General features: G+C 37.9%; 1 protein-coding gene across 7 annotated transcripts in view; it reads left to right on the top strand.

The window, feature by feature from the left end:
- The first annotated feature begins 326 nt into the window (after positions 1–326).
- Positions 327–22,279, top strand: part of UEVLD (UEV and lactate/malate dehyrogenase domains) — a 43,319-nt gene continuing 21,366 nt past the window's right edge. For 2 of the 7 annotated variants that reach the window (XR_002825137.1, XM_004369700.2), the window contains exons 1-7: positions 342–1,139; positions 2,982–3,066; positions 5,574–5,639; positions 8,627–8,790; positions 14,007–14,142; positions 15,404–15,522; positions 19,489–19,591. Coding sequence is in view for 5 of the 7 variants with exons in the window: in XM_004369700.2 (XP_004369757.1) it covers positions 1,098–1,139; positions 2,982–3,066; positions 5,574–5,639; positions 8,627–8,790; positions 14,007–14,142; positions 15,404–15,522; positions 19,489–19,591 (715 nt within the window). In the remaining 2 variants the exon portion in view is untranslated. Of the gene's footprint in view, positions 1,140–2,981; positions 3,067–5,573; positions 5,640–6,660; positions 6,678–8,626; positions 8,791–14,006; positions 14,143–15,403; positions 15,523–19,488; positions 19,592–22,279 lie in introns of those variants that run through there. The other 5 variants (XM_023737700.1, XR_002825141.1, XM_004369705.2 and 2 more) reach the window with 5 other exon arrangements.

Genomic DNA, 22,279 nt, shown 5'->3' with positions numbered 1-22,279 from the left:
GGATAGTAAACCAACATGTTTAGGTGGGTTTCTGATGGTCTTTGGTTGGAGGACACTGACAAGCCCAACTCTTAACAATTACAGTATTTAGCTCCTGGGACTTTTCTGGAGCCCTGGTGGTGCAGTGGGTTAAGAGCTACCGCTGCTAACGGAAAGGTCAGCAGTTTGAATCCACCAGCATCTCCTTGGAAACCCTATGGGGCAGTTCTACCCTGTCCTATAGTGTTGCTATGAGTCGGAATCGACTGGATGTCAATGGGTTTGGGTTTTTTTTTTTTTTGTTTTAGGACTTTTCAGCCCCAGTGGCTCAAGCCAGGGATACTGAGGAGATAAGTAACCTCAAATCGAGCAGACCAAACAAAGTCAGAGAATGCTGTACCCTGCACCCCTTCCTTGCCTACCTTCTCCAGATGACCTTACCCACCAATCTATGCCTCTCTTATTTTCAAACATTTTTTTTTACTTGGCTTTTTCCTCTGTCAACCACCAACAAAGTTTTGGCTCCTCCCTTTAAAAAAGAAGAAAAAAAGCTACTTCCCCTGCCTTCCCCATGCTGCACCCCCCTATCTCCCAATTCTCTGACAAGACTCCTTCTTGACTCTTTTCCTTTTCTAAGCCCCTAAAATTTTAAGTTCCATTACCTCCTCCATTCTAAATCCAGTTACAATTTTTGGTCTTGATCTTTCGCAACACTGCTGAATTTAACACACCCTTCTAGAAACTCTCTTCAAGAAGACCGCGTGTAGCTTCTTCTCTCCTTTCCTGCTCCTACTGGGTCCTTCACCATTTCTCTCTTCATAAATGTCCCAAGTTTCCTTCTAATAAGCTGGGTCCTGGTTCCCTTACCTCTAACACGTTTCTGACCGCGCTCTGACCACTTGCCTGCTCAGGGCTCAAGCTGGAAACGCGGTCTCACTCCAGGCAGAGCTACAGCCGAGCCTCGGGCGTTGAACAGGAGCGCAATTTCAAGTCTGGAAGAGGGCAGGGTCTTAGACTGCTGAGAAAGTTTGGTCCTCAGCGGCCGCCGTCCTAGGGCGGATCGGGAGGAAGGTCGAGGATCTGGAGTTGTGGAACCTGGTTCCGGAACTTGGCTGGAAATGGAGTTCGACTGCGACAGTCTGAGACGGCTGCTTGGCAAGGTGGGGGCAGTCCACTGGGCTGGGTCTGGAGGCCCTGAGCTTGGGGGGCGTATTGCACGCTTTATGAATGTCCCTGCCCCCCCAGCCAGGCTGCCTTCTCACCCTGCTTCCCTCGCCTGCCGTGGGGCTTTGGGATCGGGGGGAGCTGGTTGGTCTGAAGCCGGCTATGGGGAGCGGCCCCTGGAAGGCTGCAGGGGTCGAAGGCCACCCTTTCCCCGCAGAGGTCTGCGCTCTGGTCCCGCCCCCATCTCCGTGATGTTGGTCCCCCAACCTCCACCCTGTGCGGTACCCTTTCACGCCACAAGTTTAGCTGGCCTCAAAACAGCTCCTAGTACACGCTATGCCTTTAACCTCACATTTATCTGTCCCCTAATGGCCTGCTTTTTTTTTTTTTTGACTTGCAACACTTACCCTTTGTAAGATCCATCTCAGATGGCACTCCCTGGAAGACTGAATCATCTTCCCTCTGCCAGCTTTCAAAAATATCACTTAGCACATTGTAATTATTTATTTGCAAACCTTACTCCTGCTGTGAACTCCTTGATGTCAGGAACTGTGCTTTTGTATTCTCTTCATCTAACACTGTGCCTGGCAGAAAAAAAAGCCAAATCAAACTCGTTGTCGAGTTGATTCCGACTGATAGTAACCCTATAGGACAGAGTAGAACTGCCTCATAGTTTCCAAGGAGCGGCTGGTGGATTGTAACTGCCGAACTTTTAGTTAGCAGCCGAGCTTTTAACCGCTGAGCCACCAAGACTCTGCCTGGCAACAAAGTAGGAGCTAAATAACTTCAATGAATGAAAAGACGTGAGTAGATTTAGGAATGAAGATAGGGCTTGAAGGCCCAGGAGAGATCCGCTTATGTTAAAAGGTTGACTGATGGGAGAGCTGACCCAGAAGTCTGACCTACATTTCTGGGGCATGACTAGGCCCTCAAATGTTCATTGACAGGAGAAAGAGTAATTTATAATATAGTCATACAATGAAAAAAATGTAATATGTAGCAGTGAAAGTGAACTACTGCATACAACAATACAGATACATCTTAGAAACATACTGAGTGGAAACAAATCAGGTTATATACAAAGTGATACTTTGATAAAGCCCAGAAACAAGGAAAACTAAACAATGTATGAGCAATACATAAACAATATGTTGTTTAGGGATACAAACATATGTGACATAAATATGGAGGGAAAAAGTAAAAGAATGAATGCACGATTCAGGGGAGGCAGAGGAATGGGAGAGGAGTACTCAGACAGATGTCATGGTATTAGAAATGTCCTAGGTCTGGGACGTCTAATAAAGTGATTACTAGCCACGTGTGGCTACTTAAATTAAAATGTAAATTAATCAAAATTAAATAAAATCAAAAATTCAGTTTCTCAGTGCACATTAGCCACATTTCAAGTGCTCAATACACATGTGGCTAGTGGCTGCCGTATTGGACAGCACAGACAGAGATCATTTCCATCATCTCAGAAAGTTATATTGGACAGCACTATTCTAGATCCTAGGTGGGTGAGTTGCTCCATGAATGTTTATTATTACTCTTCAAAATGGAGGAAGTTGGATGTAGTGGCTCTGCCTTCACCACTTTAACTTGGCTATGTGATTCAACAAGTTACTTTGATTCCCTAGCTTTTATTTTTTCTGTAAAGTGGAACAATTTTAAGCCCTACCTACCTCATAGGGTCATCCTTATGAGGATTATTTCAAATACTATTCATGTTTGTAAAGCTCATAGCCTAGCACACAGTAAGTGTTCAGTTAAATGTTAACTGTAAGTGTTCTGTTGATCATAGTTTTGTTTGGATTTCATGATCATTTTTCTCTTTTCAGTACAAGTTCAGAGATCTAACTGTGGAAGAACTGAAGAATGTCAATATGTTTTACCCACATTTCAGATATTCTGTGGACACCTATAGTAAGAATCTTCTAATGTTTTCTACATTTTGTGAACTTTTAGTTGTTTGGTCCCAGAGAACTGCAAAATCATAATTTCTCATTTCTCTCTTATCCCCTGATTTTGAGTTACACTTTGTGACCTGTGGTTTCTGAGGAAATTTATTAATAGAATATATATTGTATTACTTTTCTATCACTGCTATAACAAATTACTACAAGCTGAGTGGATTAAAACAACACAGGTTTATTATCTTACAATTCTTTAGGTTAGAAGTCAGACTGGGCTAGCATCATGGTGTTGGCAGGTCTTCGTTCTTTTCTGGAGGCTCTGGGGGAGAATCTCTTTTCTTACCTTTTCCAGTTTCTAGAGGTCACTCACTTTTCTTGGTTTGTGATCTCCTTCCTCCATCTTCTAGGTCAACAACGTTGTATCTCTGACCATTCTTCTGTAGTCAGATCTCCCTCTGACCACACCTGGGAAAGATTCTTTCCTTTTAATGGCGAATGTAATTAGATTAAGCCCATCCAGGTAATACAGGAAAATCTCTCCATCTCAACACCCTTAAATTAATCACATCTCTTTTGCTAAGGTAACATATTCACAGGTTTCAAGGATTATGGTGGGCATCTTGGAGAGGCATTATTCTGCCTACCACTATATGATTTGTTCTAAATTTTTAATAACAAAGTTTTGGTTATCTTGTTCATTTAATATAGAAGGTCTAGTAATTTAGAAAGATTTTAACTTTACTGTCTTTCAAAAATTTCTGACCACAACCCAGACTTGGAAATATAGTTTGTATCCTGACCCTATATACACATAAATAAAATACTATATCCACTCTGGCATTTTCTGTTCTATTCCATTTAAAAACAAATGCTGGTTGAGACACACTAAAGTTGATTTCAGGATCAATGAATTAGTCAAAACACAGTTTTAGAAAACTTCTTTATTCTACATGGATAGGTTTTATGTTCAAATTAGTTTCGATTAAGAAAATGTATCTAATTCAGATTTACATATCAGAAATCTTCAGTCATTGAAGTATTTCTTAGGAATATCTAATTTTATGTATGGAAGAAATTATTAGATTCTAATCCATCTGTGATTAGATATACCAGATGTGCTTCCAGATGGTTTATGTACTTTATCTTACATATTTTTTATGACCAAATCTGTGAAGTAGTATTATCATCTTCATTTTTCAAATAAAGAAAAATGGAAACTCAGAGAGTTTAAATAACTTGCTCGAGATTACATGGCTAGTAAGGTTTTGGGGTTTGTACCCATGGCTGAGTACCTATTTTACTCATGATCTTATACAGTGTCTTTCTTCATCATGTGGATTGGATGCTTTGTTGTACCAGTTTATTCTTATTCTCATTTCCACCTGTCTAGAGAAAGTGATCCCTGGTGCCACTAAACCCTCAAATTAACAGGATTAATATTGTCGATGTGCAGTTTTCTACTGGAAACAATGACAATCATGCATCATAATTCTATTTTAGCTTCTTTAATAATTTGGACAATGAACATTCACACATATCATTTCTCTACCACATTTCTAGAGTATTTTGTGCCCCTGAGTAACAGTTCCATCTCCACTCATCCACACATTTTAGTTTTTGCCACAGAGTGGTCCTTTCACCCATTGTTGTTACCTTTCACTCATAGAGCTTAAGGTAAATGTTTGTACTTATGTCAATCTTGGCCTTGAGTTTTCTACCTCAGGCTGATTTTCTCTTTACCTTTTATAATAGGTCGTCAAATCTATTTAGAATTTTTTCTTCCTCTGCCCAAATAGTATAGTATCTGAGGTACTAAAAGGGCTGCATTCCTTTTTTGATAGTTTGAAATCAGAGGTAATGTTTTTTTTATTAATTCTTGAGATTAGGGCATTGATTCTTCACCAGTGTGTCCCAGCTATTATTGGGAGGGTTGAATTTTCAGGGTAGTGAAGGTTGAAAAATGGTTGAGAATAACTGGGTTAGAGAAACCAAAGAAAATAGTTATTATCTTTCTAAGAGGTTGCTTTAAAAGATAAACTAACTTTTTTTATTATTATGAAAGTTTTAATCTGATTTTTGGAGTGATTATAGCTGATTTGTTACATGTGACAATTATTTAATCATGTCCTCATATTTTATAATACTCCTTATTAAGGGTTTTCACATTAATTATCTCATTTTATCCTTATGAAAAGTTTGTAAAGCAGTCTTACTATCTTTATTTTATTGATGAGAAAAGTGAAGGTCAAAGAGATTAAAGGACCAAAAGTCACATGTCTGTAAGTAGGAAGACGGACCTAATACTTGGGATTTTGGTACCAAAGTCCTGTATTCTTTCAGCGATACCCCTCCACCTTTTAAGAAAACGGCATCTAGTAATTTCCCCTTGTCAGTGTAGTTACTGATTCTTGGATGATGGTTTTTAGAGACTGTATACATGTGTGTGTGTTGTGTGTGTGTTTTAATAAGTTTTTCAACTTCTGATTGCACATTTTGGGACTTTTTTTTTCCCTCCAGTTTTTAAAGATAGTTCCCAGAAAGACCTGCTGAATTTTACTGGCACTATTCCTGTGATGTATCAGGGTAAGTTTGGAAGTTGAAAAATGTGAGGATTTTCTTAAGGAGCAGTTCATATAATGAGGACTTAAACATTTGTTTAATGCTATAACATTGTCAAAGTATTTTCATATATGTATGATCTATACAGAACCTTATGGGGTATGGCAGGGTGCTGTCCTAGTCAAGGAGGGTCTGGGTTAATGCCAGCAAGTTGAATTCAGTTCAACAATTATTTATTGTCTGCTACTGTGCTAGGTGCTGGGGTACAGAGGAGGCCAAGACAGACATAGGCTCACCATTGTGGAAAGTTATCTCTGCTTTCCACAGAAGACTGCAGGGATGCCACCTTTTTCTCCGTTACATCGATGTTTTGTTCCTATTCCCTCCTCCATATGATATAGCATTATCCCCATTTTACAGGTGAAATTGAGTCTCAGCCTGGTCAAGTGATTTACCCAAGGCTGCACAGCTAGTTGTAGGGGCAATGGTGGTTCAGTGGTAGAATTCTCACCTTACAAGCAGGAGACCTGGTTTGATTCCCAGCCAAGGCACTTCATGCGCAGCCATCACCTGTCTGTCAGTGGGTGCTTACATGTTGGAATGATGCTGAATAGGTTTCAGCAGAGCTTCCAGACTAAGATGGACCAGGAAGAAAGGCCTGGCAATCTACTTCCAAAAATCAGCCGATGAAAACCCTGTGCATCACAGCAGACCAATTCGCAACCCATCTTGGGGATGGCACAGAACCAGTCAGTATTTCCTTCCATTGTGAATGGGGTCATCATGAGTCAGGGTCATCTTGACAGCAGCTAACAATGACAACACGCTAGTTAAGGTCAGGGACTGTAACTTCAAACTCCAATAGGGAAATTTTAAAACACAGTGTCATTAAGCCTCAAAGAAACCAACACATTTTAGGGTGACCTGACAGGTTAAAATAGCTAAGTGTTTGCCCAAAAAAAAAAAAAAAAAAAAAAAAGTCCACTGATTTCCCCTATACTTAACTCTTCCTATTTGTCCAGACTTACTTTCTCCTGTGTTCAATAAGGACTAACCTTTCAGGTAGGTATCATAGGAAATTGCTTATACAGTGTGATTTGAAGAACACCAGTGATGCTTTGGTTCCAATATATTTCTCTGAGTGGTACCTGAAATTCCATCATTAAAAATTCATTTCTCTTTTAAAATGCAAATATCCCAGGAGAGATAACATCCAAACTCAATATATAGTGCTGTGCTTCTGGAAAATGATTAATAAATGTTTGTTGACTAAGGGAGTTGTTTTATTTGATTATTCCTGAAGGATTTAGGACTAAATGAATTTACTGGGCATTTGAAAGAGAAGAGTGTACTGAAAGGGGGCAGAGGAGGATCTGGAATCTAAAGAGGGAGAGAACCACAGAGTTTACTCTCTCTTACAAAGGAGTCAGCACTGTATGATGAGAATACATTGCCTAAAAGACACCAGGAAGCTGCATTTCTTGGGTCTGTTTCAGAGTACGTGCTTCTTTATGGTAATTCTTAGACGGTCACACCTGGAAGCTACATGGGCAGAGTAGGAGGCAGGGCATTAGCTGACAGAGTAGAACTGTTCCATAGGGTTTTCACGGCTGTGACCTTTCAGAAGCAGATCGTCAGGCCTGTGTTCCGAGGCATTCTAGCTGTACTTCTTCCAAGATAGATTTGTTCATTCTTTTGGCAGTCCATGATATTTTCAGTATTCTACACCAACATCATAATTCAAATGCATCAGTTCTTCAGTCTTCCTTACAGCTTTCACATGCATATAAGGTGATTGAAAATACAGGCGCACCTTAGTCCTCAAAGTGACATCTTTGCTTTTTAACACCTTAAAGAGGTCTTTTGCAGCATATTTACCCAGTGCAATACGTTGTTTCATTTGGCTTCTGCTTCCGTGGGCACTGATTGTAGATCCAAGAAAAATTAAATCCTTGACAACTTCAATATTTTCTCTGTTAAACATGATGCTGCTTATTGGTTCAGTTGTGAGGATTTTTGTTTTCTTTATGCTGAGATATAGTCCATACTGAAGGCTGTGGTCTTTGATCTTCATCAGTAAGCACTTCAACTCCCTCTTCAATTTCAGCAAGCAAGGTTGTGTCATCTGCAATATCGCAGATTGTTAATGAGTCGCCCTCCAATCCTGATGCCGCATTCTTCTTCATATAGTCCAGCTTCTCAGATTATTTGCTCAGTGTACAAATTGAATAAGTGTGGTGAAAGGATACAACCTTGATGTACACCTTTCCTGATTTTGAACCACTCAATATCCCCTTGTTTTGTTCGAACCGCTGACTGTCTCTTGGTCTCTGTACAGGTTCCTCATGAGCACAATTAATTCTGGAATTCCCATTCTTCGCAGTGTTATCCATAATTTGTGTGCAATAGTATCTGCAGTTATTGAGCTCCTTGAGAGCAAGTATTAAATTTATCTTTGTTTATTCGTTCATTTTAGTTTGTTCATTCATTCATTCTTATTCATATAAACTTTACTGAACAGCCAATATGTGCTGAGGATATAAAAATGAATAAGACATAATCCTTTTAGAAGTTCACAGTGTAGAAGGAGAAACAGACCTATAAGCAAATAATTTAAATGCAGAATAAATACAAAAATGGAGGTATCCACTACCTTTCAAGAAAAATTGGATAGCTCTGCTTGGATGGAACAAAGGAGATTACATAAAGAAGATGCTGTATCCCAAACTTTTGGCAAAGTATGCCCTATAAATGTTTACTGAATTGCATTGGATGGGCTGGTCATTGTCTTAATTAAATTTCCTCAAATGTTACACTGGTATAATCCTAATGGGAACATAACTCCAATGTGAATGTGGACAAAATGGGAAAATGGTCCTTGGTTTACATAAATACTTTATGTGTAAGCTTGACTAGACTACATATGTTTCTTCAGATGACACCTGGCTATACCATAAGTATAATGTACATGCTTCATTATTGTTTGAGTCTGTTTATTTTATCTCAAATAGGTAATACATATAACATACCAATTCGTTTATGGATTTTGGATTCTCACCCTTTTGCTCCACCCATTTGCTTCTTGAAGCCAACTGCAAATATGGGAATCTCAGTTGGAAAACACGTGGATGCTCAAGGCAGGATATACTTGCCCTATCTCCAAAACTGGAGCCATGTAAGATCAGTTTGGGTTCTTAAAAAGTTCATTTTTCTGCATATGTATCTTTGATTGTGATGATACAAATAAGTAAAATATTTCATTTTATTTCATTGGTATTGCTTACGTGGTCTTCAAAAATAATTTGAAATTCAGAAGAAAGCAGGGGATCATACCTTATGGAAAGAATAATAATACTACAGTACCTTGAGTTTAAGGTTTATGTAATAATAGACGATTTTAGTTTGTTAAGGTAGGAGCCCTGGTGGTGTAGTGGTTAAGAACTATGGCTGCTAACCAAAAGGTCGCAGTTCAAATCTAGTAGCCACTCCTTGGAAACCCTATGGGGCAGTTCTGCTCTGTCGTGTAGGGTCACTATGAGTCAGAATCTACTCAACGGCATACAGCAACAACAGTTAAGATAAATTTTCATTTAAACATTTATATATTATGTTAGTATATTCCTTACAAACCTTGGAATATATATATTTTACTGCAGGAAAAAAAATATTTTGGCTTTCATTTAAAAATGGTTGTTGCAATCACCATTTTTTAAAAATCAAACTTATTGAAGTATAATATGCCATTTATCTTTTACTTACATAAACATGTGCAAGGAGAAAAACGATGCTTTTCTAAACTACCAGAGAATAAACACTATTTATATAGTGCTGTCTAATTAATTATATCAAGGTCAGTGAAAGTGTGATCAGTGAATAATTAAGCCTGATGAGTAAATTCAGTTTCTTATAACAAACATATAATGAGTAGACATTTCAGACGTGTAAAACAGACATCATAGACTCAAGGTGAAGGTAATAAACCATCTTAGATAAGGTGGATCTCACAAGAAGGCTTCTTGCAAACAAGCTACTCACTTTACGATGACAAGATTTATATTTTTTTCCTTAAGTTTACACTAAAGGACAATCTCCATCTCCATGCTCTGCATTCTCAGAAGGAATTGTGTCAGCAACTTCTTCACTCAGAATTTCTCGTTATCATTCCTGCATTTTATTCAACAAATATTTAGTGCCTTCTATGTGCCAGGCATTGTGATGCAGCTATGAACAAAAAAGACAAAAATCCCTGATTCATGGAACTTACATTCAGTTGGGAATTGAAAATTTATAGCTTATGGATTCACCTCTTAATTTCAATAAAGATGGAATCAAGGGATTTGAAGCTTTTGATTTATTTCCATACTGTTAACTGATAAATAGTCAGACCTGACATTTACAAAGGATTTTTTTTTCAATCTTTATAAAACAATATAGTAAGATAATTTTAATCCCATTTTAGTACTTTTATGATTTTTAAAATGTATTTCTGCCCAGCTATTTGAAATGTATTAATTTGTTTTGGGGTTTGTTTTTTTTTCGGGGGGGGAGCACATTTTCAGAATTTATAAGTGACATTTTCACCAGATTTAGGAGTAAAACCTACCCTAAATTGTGATACGTAAGTTTACTTGCTAGTGCTAAGGATCTGCTTCCAAATTGATGTTGACTCATGCAACGTCAGATCCCTCCTCACTTGGGCATTCAGTAGCTGCTTGCTGACGTGCAGTGTGTGCAGCAGCCCTCCTACCTTAGCTGTCTAAGCTGGTGATGCACATACACTTTTACAGAGAAAATTTCAGATTGACTCATGCTGCAAGTCAAATTATATCCTCAGTTTATGGTACACTGTATCTTTTCCCATTTTCCTAAATTGTGAAATATACATTCCAAACTTACATACAATGTAAATAAGTTTAAAAATGTATTATAAAACCAACACCCACATATGCACTTCTGACCTTTGAAGTCCTCCTGTTAAAAAAGCTTGCAATAGAGATTTTGAACATTACTGAACATTTTGATCAAAGATTCTATAGAAGAATCCTGATCAAAAGGGGGAAAATGCAGAACAAAATTTCAAATTGTCATGGACTCCAGACATCCTGGAGCCATGAAGGTTAGATGAACCCCTGAAACTATTGCCCTGAGATAATCTTTAATCCTTAAACCAAAAACAGCTCCTGAATCTTAATACCAAGCAATAGTTTAGCTTAACTAGTAAAAAATGTCTGCCTTGAGCATTATGCTCTTTTAAGAACTATCTATTGGGAACAAGTTGACAACAGCAACTTGAAAGATTAGATAGGAACCTTAGGGGGACAGTGAATTTATGTTAATGCGGGAAGAACAACTCGGAAAAGGAGGGTGAGAATGGTTGCACAATTCAAGAATGTAATCAGTGCCATAAATGGTACATGTAGAAACTGTTGAATTGGTGTATGTTTTGTTGTATATATTCTCAACAACAAAAAAATGAAAAAGGCAATTATGGATGCATTTTACTTTGTTTTTTATGGTTTTTATATTTTTCATAAATACAACCTTTAAAAAGAAAAAAAAAAAGAAAGGACCCACACCAAACTGTCAAGAGTAGAGTTGAGGTGGGGAAACACTGACCTTTTACTTTATGATCTTGTACATTATTTGGTGATTTAAATAAGATTATGAGTTAAATGTGATGAATAGTATTGTTGTTCATTGCCAAACCAGTTCCAATTCATGGTGACCCCATGTGTGCAGGGTAGAACTGCTCCATAGGGTTTTCAAGGCCTTGACCTTTCGGAAACAGATTGCCAGCCCTGTCTTCCAGGGTGCCTCTGGGTGGATTTTAATCGCCAGTCTTTTGGCTAGTAGTCGCGTGCTTAACCATTTGTACCACCCAGGGACTAAATGTGATGAATAGGGCATGATAAAAATTTGCCAGTTGTCCTGGTGATCTCCTTTTGAAAATCAACCAGTGAAAACCCTGTAGATCACAACGGTCATGGAGATACTGCAGGACAAAGCAGCGTTTTATTCCATTGTGCGTGGGGTCACCATTATGATTTGAGGAGCGCTAACAACAACACTTACATAGTACTTACTGTGTGCCAGGTACTGTTCTAAATTCTTTATTAATTCATTTAGTCTTCACAAAAAGCCTGTGAAATAAAGTACTACTTGATCCCCCCCGCAAAAAAAATTGCCAGTTGTAAAGACAAGGTGGTATCTTTAATTTTCAGTTATTCCATTATTTGAGAAATTGAAATCCTAAATATATTTAACCATGTATGTTTCTTCTTTTATGAATTGTTTGCATATCTCCTTTACGCATCCCCCACCCTTTTTTGGTAAACTATCCTCAAGGAATAGTTTGAAATCTGTGCCCTGACACGGGATCATATTTCCTCTTGGTGTATCTTTTCTCTTTCTTTGGCATCTCTTTTCATAGTTTGTTTTTATTTGTTTAATAAATAATCAGAGATAATCCTATAATCTAGTTGAGGTTATGCTTGATTTCAGTTCAGACAGTATTGATTTTACTAATCTGAGCCTCTCTATTATAAGGTAAACTAGTTTTAAGAAGACATCACATTGTTTAAATTGCCCTATTTTAAGGTACCGCAGTACCTCTAAGTCCCACATGCAGTTGGAATTATAATCATGGAGTATAATTATATAGAATTTTGGAGTAGGAAGGAATCCAAAGGTCATGTAGGCCAGGGATTGCAGACTGTTTTCCCAAGACGTTGAAATTGCTGCATTGGGCCTACAGAATTTTATTTTTGAAGAGCATAGTGGTTTTGTTTTGCTTTGTTTTGTTCTTAATAGGAATTTGAATGTTTATAGGCATGCCCTTTCCAGTTTCCAACAGTAAACCTTTTTCCAAATTTACTTATACTTGGCAGCTTCACACATTTATGTTATCTGCCTGGTCCCTATAGGTATTTGAGGTTTGTTTTTTTTTTTAATCCTAGTGGTCTTATCCTCTGGGAGCCCTGGTGGCAAAGTGGTTTAAGAGATCAGCTACTAACCAAAAGGTCGGCAGTTCGAATCCACCAGCTGCTCCTTGGAAACCCTATGGGGCAGTTTTACTCTGTCTTATGGGGTTGCTATGAGTTGAAATCGACTTGACAGCAGTGAGTTTGGTTTTTAAAGAGTTTTTGGTCTTATCCTCTTAGTTTATAAATAGTGAAACTGGACTCTAAGAAATTAAGCACTTTTTAAGATGAGCATACTACTAATTATTCCCAGTAATAGTAACAGATATCTTTTTGCCTTCACAGCTTATAGTTTGCATGCATTAACTCATTTGTTTCTCATAGCAGCCATTTGGGGTTTATTATTCACATTGTATTGCTGATGACACTGAAGGTCAGAGAGGTTAAGTGAACTTTGCTAAGGTTACTCAACCAGTTAAATTAAAAGAAACAATATCAGATTGAAACAAACCCTAGTTGCCCTCATGGCGACCCCATGCGTTTTCAGAGTAGAACTTTGCTCCATAGGGTTTTCAATAGCTGGTCTTCCAGAAATAGATCTCCAGGCCTTTCTTCTGAGGTGCCTCTGGCTGGACTCAAACTTGCCAGCCTTTCAGTTAACGAGTGTGTTGACAGTTTGCACTACCCACGGACTCCTTATACCACATTAGATAATATTTTATCAATGTTAATTTTCTAATTTGAAGAGCAAATGGTAATTCTTTGTACTATTTTTGCAACTTTTCTCTAAGTCTGAAATTATTTCAAAATAATAAGAGAGAGAGAAATCCCAAACTTAGATATTCTGCTGTTAAGCATTTATGCTTTTTTTGCTTTTGGGAGGTATGAATTTATTATTTTAGTTTTAGTTTAAAATTAAAAGTATTTAAACAGTTAAAAGTGTTAAATAATTTTTTGGTAGTTTTCAAAAAACGAGAGCATGATGGAATTTTTCTTTTTGGCTAACTTTATAAGAATGTATATATTAACAGGGTACTATGGTGCAGTGGTTAAAGTGATCAACTGTTAACCAAAAGGTCAGGGGTTCAGAACCACCAGAGTCTCTTCGGGAGAAAGATGTGGCAGTCTGCTTGCATAAAGATTCACAGCCTTGGAAACCTTATTGCGTCACTGTGAGTTGTAAGACTCCACAGCAGTAGGTTGGATTCTTTAGCAAAGGAGCCCTGGTGGTGCAGTGGTTAAGTGTTTGGCTGCTAACTGAAAGCTCGGCAGTTCAAACCCACCAGCCCTTCTGTGAGAGAAAGATGTGGTAGTCTGCTTCCATAAAGATTTACAGCCTTGGAAACCCTAAGGGGCAACTCTATTCTGTCCTACAGGGTCGTGATGGAGTCGGAGTTGATTCGATGGCAGTGCGTTTCGGCTTTTGGTTTATTCTTTAGCAAAATGTTTTTCCTTTATGTGTATTCTGCAGCCTAAATCTGTCATTGTTGGATTAATTAAAGAAATGATCGCCAAGTTTCAAGAAGAACTTCCCCTGTATTCTCTATCGTCATCTGATGAGGCACGGCAGGTAGACTTGCTAGCCTATATTGCAAAAATCACTGAAGGTTTGTATTTTTATCAATTAGATTGCTTGAAGATTATCATTTTACATTTCTCACTAACTTTTTTTACTTTCTGCTTCTTGCTTTCTACTTCATCTTCATAAATAAATGTGTGTTGTGTGTGTGTGTGTATGTGTGTGTAAGATCAAAAATACCTGTACATCTGTCATAGGTCAGCATTACCATCAGTTCCAATGAATACGGTTTCCTGAAATGTAAAAAAAATTACTGTTGTATGATAGATAAAATAATTCTTGTTTTGTTCTAAATTAAAAAAACAAAGCCTAGTTCCCGTCAATTCTGACTCATGAGGACCTCATGTGTTTCAGAGTACCAGTGCTCTGCATAGGGTTTTCATGGCTGTGACCTCTCAGAAGCAGATTTGGGTTGGTGTGAATTGCCAGCCTTTCAGTTAGTAGCCCAATGTTTAACTGTTCATGCCACCCAGGGACTGCTGCTCTAAGTCACTTGACATATGTTGATCACAAGCTTTTTTCATCATGTTTATGTATATTAGACCAGAAGATCTATGATTCTTAACGTTTTTGATTAAAGATAAAGATACCTTAATATCTTTTAGTCTTATTAATAATATTTTTATATTTTTGGAAAGTTATTTTTTAAAAGGATAGCCTCTATTTAGTGAATATTTAACAAAAGACTTCAGAACTTAGATTCTCTGTTTTTCTTGCATTCATTCATTCATTTCTTCAACAAATATTTTTTGAGTACCTGTTGTAGACTGGAAGGAGCCCTGGTGGTACAGTGGTTAAGTGCTTGGCTGCTAACTAAAAGGTTGGTGGTTCAAATTCACCAGCCACTGCAGGGGAAAATGATGTGGCAGTCTGCTTCCATAAGGATTTAGTCTTGGAAATCCAGTGGGGCGTTTCTGTTCTGTCATGTAGGATCACCAAGAGTTGGAATCAACTCGATGGCAATGAGTTTTTATTATGGACTGGAGTCCCTGGGTAGTTCAAACAGCCGAAAGTTTGGAAGTTTGACTCCACCCAGAGACACCTCAGAGGAAAGCCCTGGCAATCTACTTCTGAAATACCAGCCATTGAAAACCCTATGGAGCACAGTTCTGGTCTGACACACATGGAGATGAGTCAGAGTCGACTTGATGGCAACTAGTTGGTTTGATTGTGGATTAGGGCTGGGGTTTCTGTTTGAGTTATTGAAGCCTGGTATATTTTTTAAGAGATGCTAAAATAACTTTTGATACTACTTTAAAATTCTTATGATAATCTACTTTTCATTCTAGGTGTCTCAGACATAAATTCAAGGAGCTGGGCAAATCATGAAACTAAAACAGTTAATAAAATTACTGTGGTTGGAGGTGGAGAGTTGGGCATTGCCTGCACATTAGCAATTTTAGCAAAGGTATGTAACCATGACTGCTGTAAATACATCTGTCATAGTGCTATACGTTCACCCAGTTTGTGTTTGACATTCAAGAAATAATGGCTTCATTTTGTCATGTAGGAAAACCTCATTTTGCTTAAAATACACTTAGTAAGTTGACAGAAGCTCTCATCAGTGATGTTGCCTCTTAATTAGTAGTAAGTCATGGAATAGGTTTTGAAAAAGTAATTTAAATGGGCTCATCACCCTATTCCAAGGGATATCTCAAATTGACATTCATCTGACTCAGTCACTATTCTTTCCTGTGTTTTCTGAGTCATGCTGCTTTAATTAAACTCTTATTTAATGGAATGTTTGTTTAATTTTAGGTCTTTATGAAATTAGCATTTTTTTTTAAAGGATTGACTTCTTTAGGATCATAGTTGCTAAGTTGATATTTTACACTAGTTTGGGATTTGTTTTTCTTGGTCTGCCCTTTTTACTAGATCTTCTCTATATAAATTGTTTATAGAGAGGCTTAAATCTCCTTCCAGATAGGTTCAAAAGACCTGCTTGCCCCTCTCCAGGGCCCAGTATCATGGCAACAGCATGCCTTGTGTCATGTAAGGGATGTAGCCCAAAATAGGATAGCTGTCCCTCTATATAATTTATTTGGTAGCTGGCATTAGTTTTTCTTTTCTATTAAACTTTGATTGTTTTGCCATCTAAATTTTTCCCTTTCAGTTTAATACTTACATGTATCTGGGGGGCAGTTTCTACTTTGGCAAATAAATTATATCCAGGGAGCTAGAAAATTTAAAAAGCTGACTGGTCAGAACAATGTATGCTAACTTTTGGCATATTATAGTTTCATTTCCTCCACCCTCCATCTGAATACACTATTCCCTTTTAATTGGAATTTGAATTGTTTTCAGTTCTTTTGTTGCTAAATAAATTGCTTCGGTAAACATCACTTTACAAGTTACTTATTTTCTCTGAGTTGTTTTCTTTTGGGGGTATGTAATCTCAAAAAATAGTACTAGTGAGTCAGAGGGCATGAATGGTGTTTTTGGTACTTATTACATATTGCTTCAAAAAGGCAGAACTAATTTATGCTGCTAATAATAATGTGTTCATGGACCTACTTTTTGACATGCCTAACAATGCTGGGAAACCCTGGTGGCGTAGTAGTTAGGAGCTCAGCTGCTAAGCAAAATTTGTCCCTTTGTGATATGTATTATGAATAGATGAAATATTTTAAAGTACAAAAGTATTTGTATTAGTGATTGCTTTAAAAGAGATGTTTCTGTAGAATGCTTTATTTCCAGAGTAGTACTTATTGAGAATAAACAGTAACACTTTCTGAACTGAACATTTATATTTAGGTATTGGATGAAAGGATCCCAAGTGACTTTTCTTGCCCCTATAAGCCAGCTCAGAAGAGTTAAAAATGAGACAGGTAATCAGAGTTGTTAGGCTATAGTGAAAGGAAAACAGACCTTTTACTTTATATCATCTTTTTTGTTTTTTTTGATATGCTTTTTGAATATTTGAATTTTGAATCATATAAATAATATCTATTTTAAAGATTAAATTAGAAATTTTTTAATTAAAAAAACTGCTTTATACTGGGTCTCATTTTATTAACTACTAGTTAATTTTTATTTGCTGAGACCTATTTTAGGAATATCTGGTATTTTCTGATATATTGACAATAATAAAACTGATAGCTGTGATTTAGAGAGGCAACTGTATTCCGGCTGTGTCACATAGTAATCCTCCCAACCACATGAAGTAAGACCGAGTTCAGTGACTTGCCCAAAGTTACATAGCTAATAAGTGATATAAACCATTGCCATCAAGTCAATTCCAAATAGCTGGGTTGTTTTTTTTAACCACTATACTTTCTGCCTGATAGTCTGGTAGATCCCTGGATACTTTTGCCCCTGCACCCTAAGACAGGAGAGATCCTCAGGGCATCTATCACTTCGGAGAGCGAAGACCTTCCACAAGGCAAACTGACTTAGGAATTTGTCATGCTGTTGTTTACATTCAACCCACCATGCCACCCAGGGACCATGTAGAGGCATGTGGAATATTCTCTGTGAGATCTCTCCACAGAGTACTTTATTATAATAAGATTTTATTTTACATTTATGGCTATTAGCCTTTATTTTTATTTATTATTACTATTTTTCCCCAAAATCAATACATAAATTTTTATTCCATCTTAAATTTCACTAGGACTTAGGAATCATCTGGGTCTTGTTTCTGTAGCTGGACAACTCTTAGATCTTTATTCATCAACCTGTTGAACTGTTCCTTTTTCAGAGATGTAGATGCCTTCCGAAAATTTTCTGATATTCTTGTTTTTGACTGTCATGGCTTGCTGAACTAAAGCAGCTGAATTTGATACAAGTTCAGTGACGTTTCCTTTAAGAATTAGCTCATCTTTCTAGGCTTGGGATACTGAACAAGTGACACCTGGTCTCATCCAAACCCTACAGGTGTATTTTTTACCCAAGAAATTTCTGATTTCGACAAGAGATCCGCTCTCCTGAATAATAATGTTGATGGGGACATGAGCTTACACAGACCTCACTGTTTAATGGAAGCCCAGTGTAACGCCCTTGATCGTGTTCTGTACGTGCCTACAGATAGTGCAGTGAAATCATTTCCATTTCCTCACCATTTGACAACCTGAAGCCTCTTCTTTTTCTTTCCACGGATGTTGAGTTCTACCTTAATGTGCTTGGAGACCCACCACAGGGTTCCTCTGGGGTCCTTCACAATATCTATGTCCCTTCAGACTGATGTCAACATTTTCTGGAATGTCTAACAGTCTAGTTGCTGAGAATGGTCTTCATTCTCCAAGTAGATGCAGCAAAGAGTTGGCCTTTGTTTTTTAAAAGACAAACCTGGCATTAGTGTTCGCTAGGATTTAGCTGCTAAAATAGATTTAAAAAAAAAAAAATCACCCAAAGCTCTTTCGGAATGGAAATTATGACTTTAAAATGAAACATAAACTCAAGAACAATAACAAACATATTGAGTGTACCAGGTCATCTTTATTACTCACTATCCCATCAGAAGAAACCTGCACTTTTGATGTCTGAGTTATGCCCCAGCAGTTGCCAGTTTTCACTGCTGTTGTTAGGTGCTGTTGAGTTGGTTCTGACTCATAGCGACCTCATCTACAGTAGAACGAAACCCTGCTCAGTCCCGTACCATCCTCACAGTCCTTGTTATCTTTGAGCCCATTGTTGCAGCCACTGTGTCAATCCATCTTATCAAGGGTTCTGCTCTTTTTCACTGACCCTCTGCTTTACCAAGCATGATGTCCTTCTCCAGGGACTGGTCCCTCCTGATAATGTGTCCAAACTATGTGAGACAAAGTCTCACCATCTTCACTTCCAAGGAGCACTCTAGCTGTATTTCTTCCAAGACAGACTTGTTCGTTCTTTTGGCAATCCATGGTATATTCAGTATTCTTCATCAGCACCATAACTCAAAGGCGTCAATTTGTCTTCGGTCTTCCTTATTCATTGTCCAGCTTTCACATTCATATAAGGCGATTGGAAATATCATGGCTTGGGTTAGGCGTACCTTAGTCCTCAAAGTGACATCTTTGTTTTTTAAAACTTTAAAGAGGTCTGTTGCAGCAGATTTGCCCAATGCAGTATGGCATTTGATTTCCTGACTGCTGCTTTGATGGATGTTGATTGTGGATCCAAGTAAATGAAATCCTTGTCAATATCAATCTTTTCTCTATTTATCATAATAATTTTTTCAGTAGTCAACGCTAAAGGATCACATCATTCAAGTTCATAATAACTTTTTGCTTGCATGTCATTTTTATTACTATTGTGTTACTTTTCCTTCTTAAAACAGCACATGAAGCACATGTATATTCCTTTAGTCCTCACTTACTAACTTTGAATTGAGTAACTGGCCACACCCAGTGTAATGCTGTTCTTTTTTTTTTTTTTGAATTGTGCTATACAGGGCATTGCAGACAGGCTGGTCCTCTTAGACCTCTCAGAAGGGACTAAAGGAGGGACGATGGACCTTGAAATCTTCAACCTGCCTAATGTGGAGATCAGCAAAGGTCTGATTATTCTGCTTGAAAGATGTTTGCCTTATTTGTTCTTGTATTTGAGTCCTAGAATTTTTTTTTTCGTTGTAAAAATATATGTAATACAACATATGCTAATTTAACATGTTTATGTGTACAATTTAGTGACATCAGCTACATTAATCATGTTGTGCAACCATTACCAATATCTGTTGCCGAATTTTCCATCACGATAAAAACTCAGTGCTTCCAACCGAAACCAATGTTGAGTCCTAGAATTTTAACACTTAAAAGCACCTTAAAGTTCACCTTGTCCAAACCCCTCATTTTTTTTTTGTTTATTGTTGAAGTTAAAATGAAGTTTACATTTCAAGTTAGTGTCCCATATAAAAATTTATACATAAATTGTTATATAACCCTAATTACTCTCCCCATACTGTGACAGCACACTTCTCCTTTCCACCTCTGATTCCCCATGTCCATGCAACCACCTCCTAGCCCTCTCTGCCTTCCCATCTCACTTCCAAACAGAAGCTGAGTGTTTAGTCTCTTGTATCTACTTGAGCTAAGGGATGCACTCCTCATGAGTATGACTTTATGTCCCACTGTACTGTTCAATCCCTGTCCGAAGAGTTGGCCTCGGAAATTGTTTTAGTTCTGGGCTGATAGAGAATCCGGGGGCCATACTTTACAGGTTCCTCCATCCAGTCTCAGGCAGACCATTAAGTCTGGTCTTCTTACTAGAATTTGCACCCCACCTTTCTGCTGCTCTATCAAGGACTCTCTGTTGTGTTCCCTGTCAGGGCGGTCATTGGTGGTAGCCGGGTACCATCTAGTTCTTCTGGTCTCAGTCTGATGAAGTCTGTGGTTTATGTGGCCCTTTCTGTCTCTTGGGCTAATGCTTTCCTTGTGTCTTTGGTGTTCTTCATTCTCTTTACTCCAGGTGGTTGGGACCAATGCATTTTAGATGGCCGCTTGCAAGCTTTTAAAGACCCCAGCTGCCACTCACAAAGGAGGATGCAGAACATTTTCTTAATAAGCTTTATTATGCCAGTTGACCTAGATACCCCCGAAAGCATGGTCCCCTGACCCCTACCCCTGCTACTCTGTCCCTCAAAGTGTTTGATTGTATTCAGGAAACTTCTTAGCTTTGGTTTAGTCCAGTTGTGCTGACTTCCCCTGTAGTGTGTGCTGTCCTTCCCTTCATCTAAGATAATTCTTATCTACTATCTAGTTAGTAAATAACCCTCACCCTCACTCCCCACCCTCATAACCATCAAAGAATGTTTTCTTCTGAGTTTAAACCTTTTCTTGAGTTCTTATAATAGTGGTCTTATACAACATTTGTCCTTCTGTGACTGACTAAATTCACTCAGCATAATGCCCTCCAGATTCCTCCAAGTTATAAGATGTTTCATGGCTTCATCATTGTTCTTTATCGTTGCGTAGTATTCCATTGTGTGGATATACCATAATTTGTTTATCCATTCATCCATTGACAGGCATCTAGGTTGTTTCCATCTTTTTGCTATTCTGAAGAGTGCTGCAATGAACATGGGTGTGCATGTATCTATTCGTGTGATCGTATGGTACTTCTATTTCTAGCTTTTTAAGGAAGCGTCAAATCGATTTCCAAAGTGGTTGTACCATTTTACGTTCCCACCAACAGTATATAAGTGTTCCATTCTCTCTACAACCTCACCAATATTTCTTATTTTGTGTTTTTTGGATTAATGGTAGCCTTGTTGGGGTGAGATGATATCTCATTGTAGTTTTGATCTGCATTTTTCTAATAGCTAATGATCGTGAGCATTTCTTCATGTGTCTGTTAGCCACCTGAATATCTTCTTTGGCGAAGTGCCTGTTCATTCTTTTGCCGATTTTTTAATTGGGTAATTTGTCTTTTTGTTGTTGAGGTTTTGCAGTATCTTGTAGATTTTAGAGATTAGATGCTGATTGGATTTGTCATAGCCAAAATTTTTTTCCCAGTCTGTAGGTAGTCTTTTTACTCTTTTGGTGAAGTCTTTTAATGAGCGTGTTTGATTTTTAGGTGCTGCCATTTATCTAGTCTCTCTTCTGGTGCTTCTGCATTGTTACTTATGGTTCGTATTGTGTTTATTCCATGTTTTAGGGCTCCTAGCATTGTTGCTATTTTTTCTTCCATGATCTTTATTGTTTTCAATTTTATATGTAAGTCTTTGATATCCAGTTTGACTTAGTTTTTGTGCATGATGTGAGCTATGAGTCTTGTTTCAGATTTTTGCAGATGGATATCCAGTTATGCCAGCACCATTAGTTAAAGAGACTGTCTTTTCCCCAGTTAACAGACTTTGGGCCTTTGTAAAATATCAGCTACTCATAGGTGGATGAATTTATGTCTGGATTCTCAATTCTGTTCCATTGGTCCATGTATCTGTTGTTGTACCAGTACCAGGCTGTTTTGACTACCGTGGAGGTATAATAGGTTCTAAAATCTGGTAGTGTGAGGCCTCCCACTTTGTTCTTCTTCTTGAGTAATGCTTTACTTATCCGAGACCTCTTCCCTTCCCATATGAAGTTGGTGATTTGTTTCTCCATCTCATTAAAAAATGCCGGTGGAATTTGGATTGGGATTCCATTGTATATGTAGATCGCTTTGGGTAGAATTGACATTTTCACAATGTTGAGTCTTCCTATCCATGAGCAAGGTATGTTTTTCCACTTATGCAGGTCTCTTTTGGT

This window comes from Trichechus manatus, unplaced genomic scaffold, assembly GCF_000243295.1.
Source record: "Trichechus manatus latirostris isolate Lorelei unplaced genomic scaffold, TriManLat1.0 scaffold00006, whole genome shotgun sequence".
In the NCBI taxonomy this organism is placed as follows: domain Eukaryota; kingdom Metazoa; phylum Chordata; class Mammalia; order Sirenia; family Trichechidae; genus Trichechus; species Trichechus manatus.
This window is presented reverse-complemented; position numbering and strand designations above follow the sequence as displayed.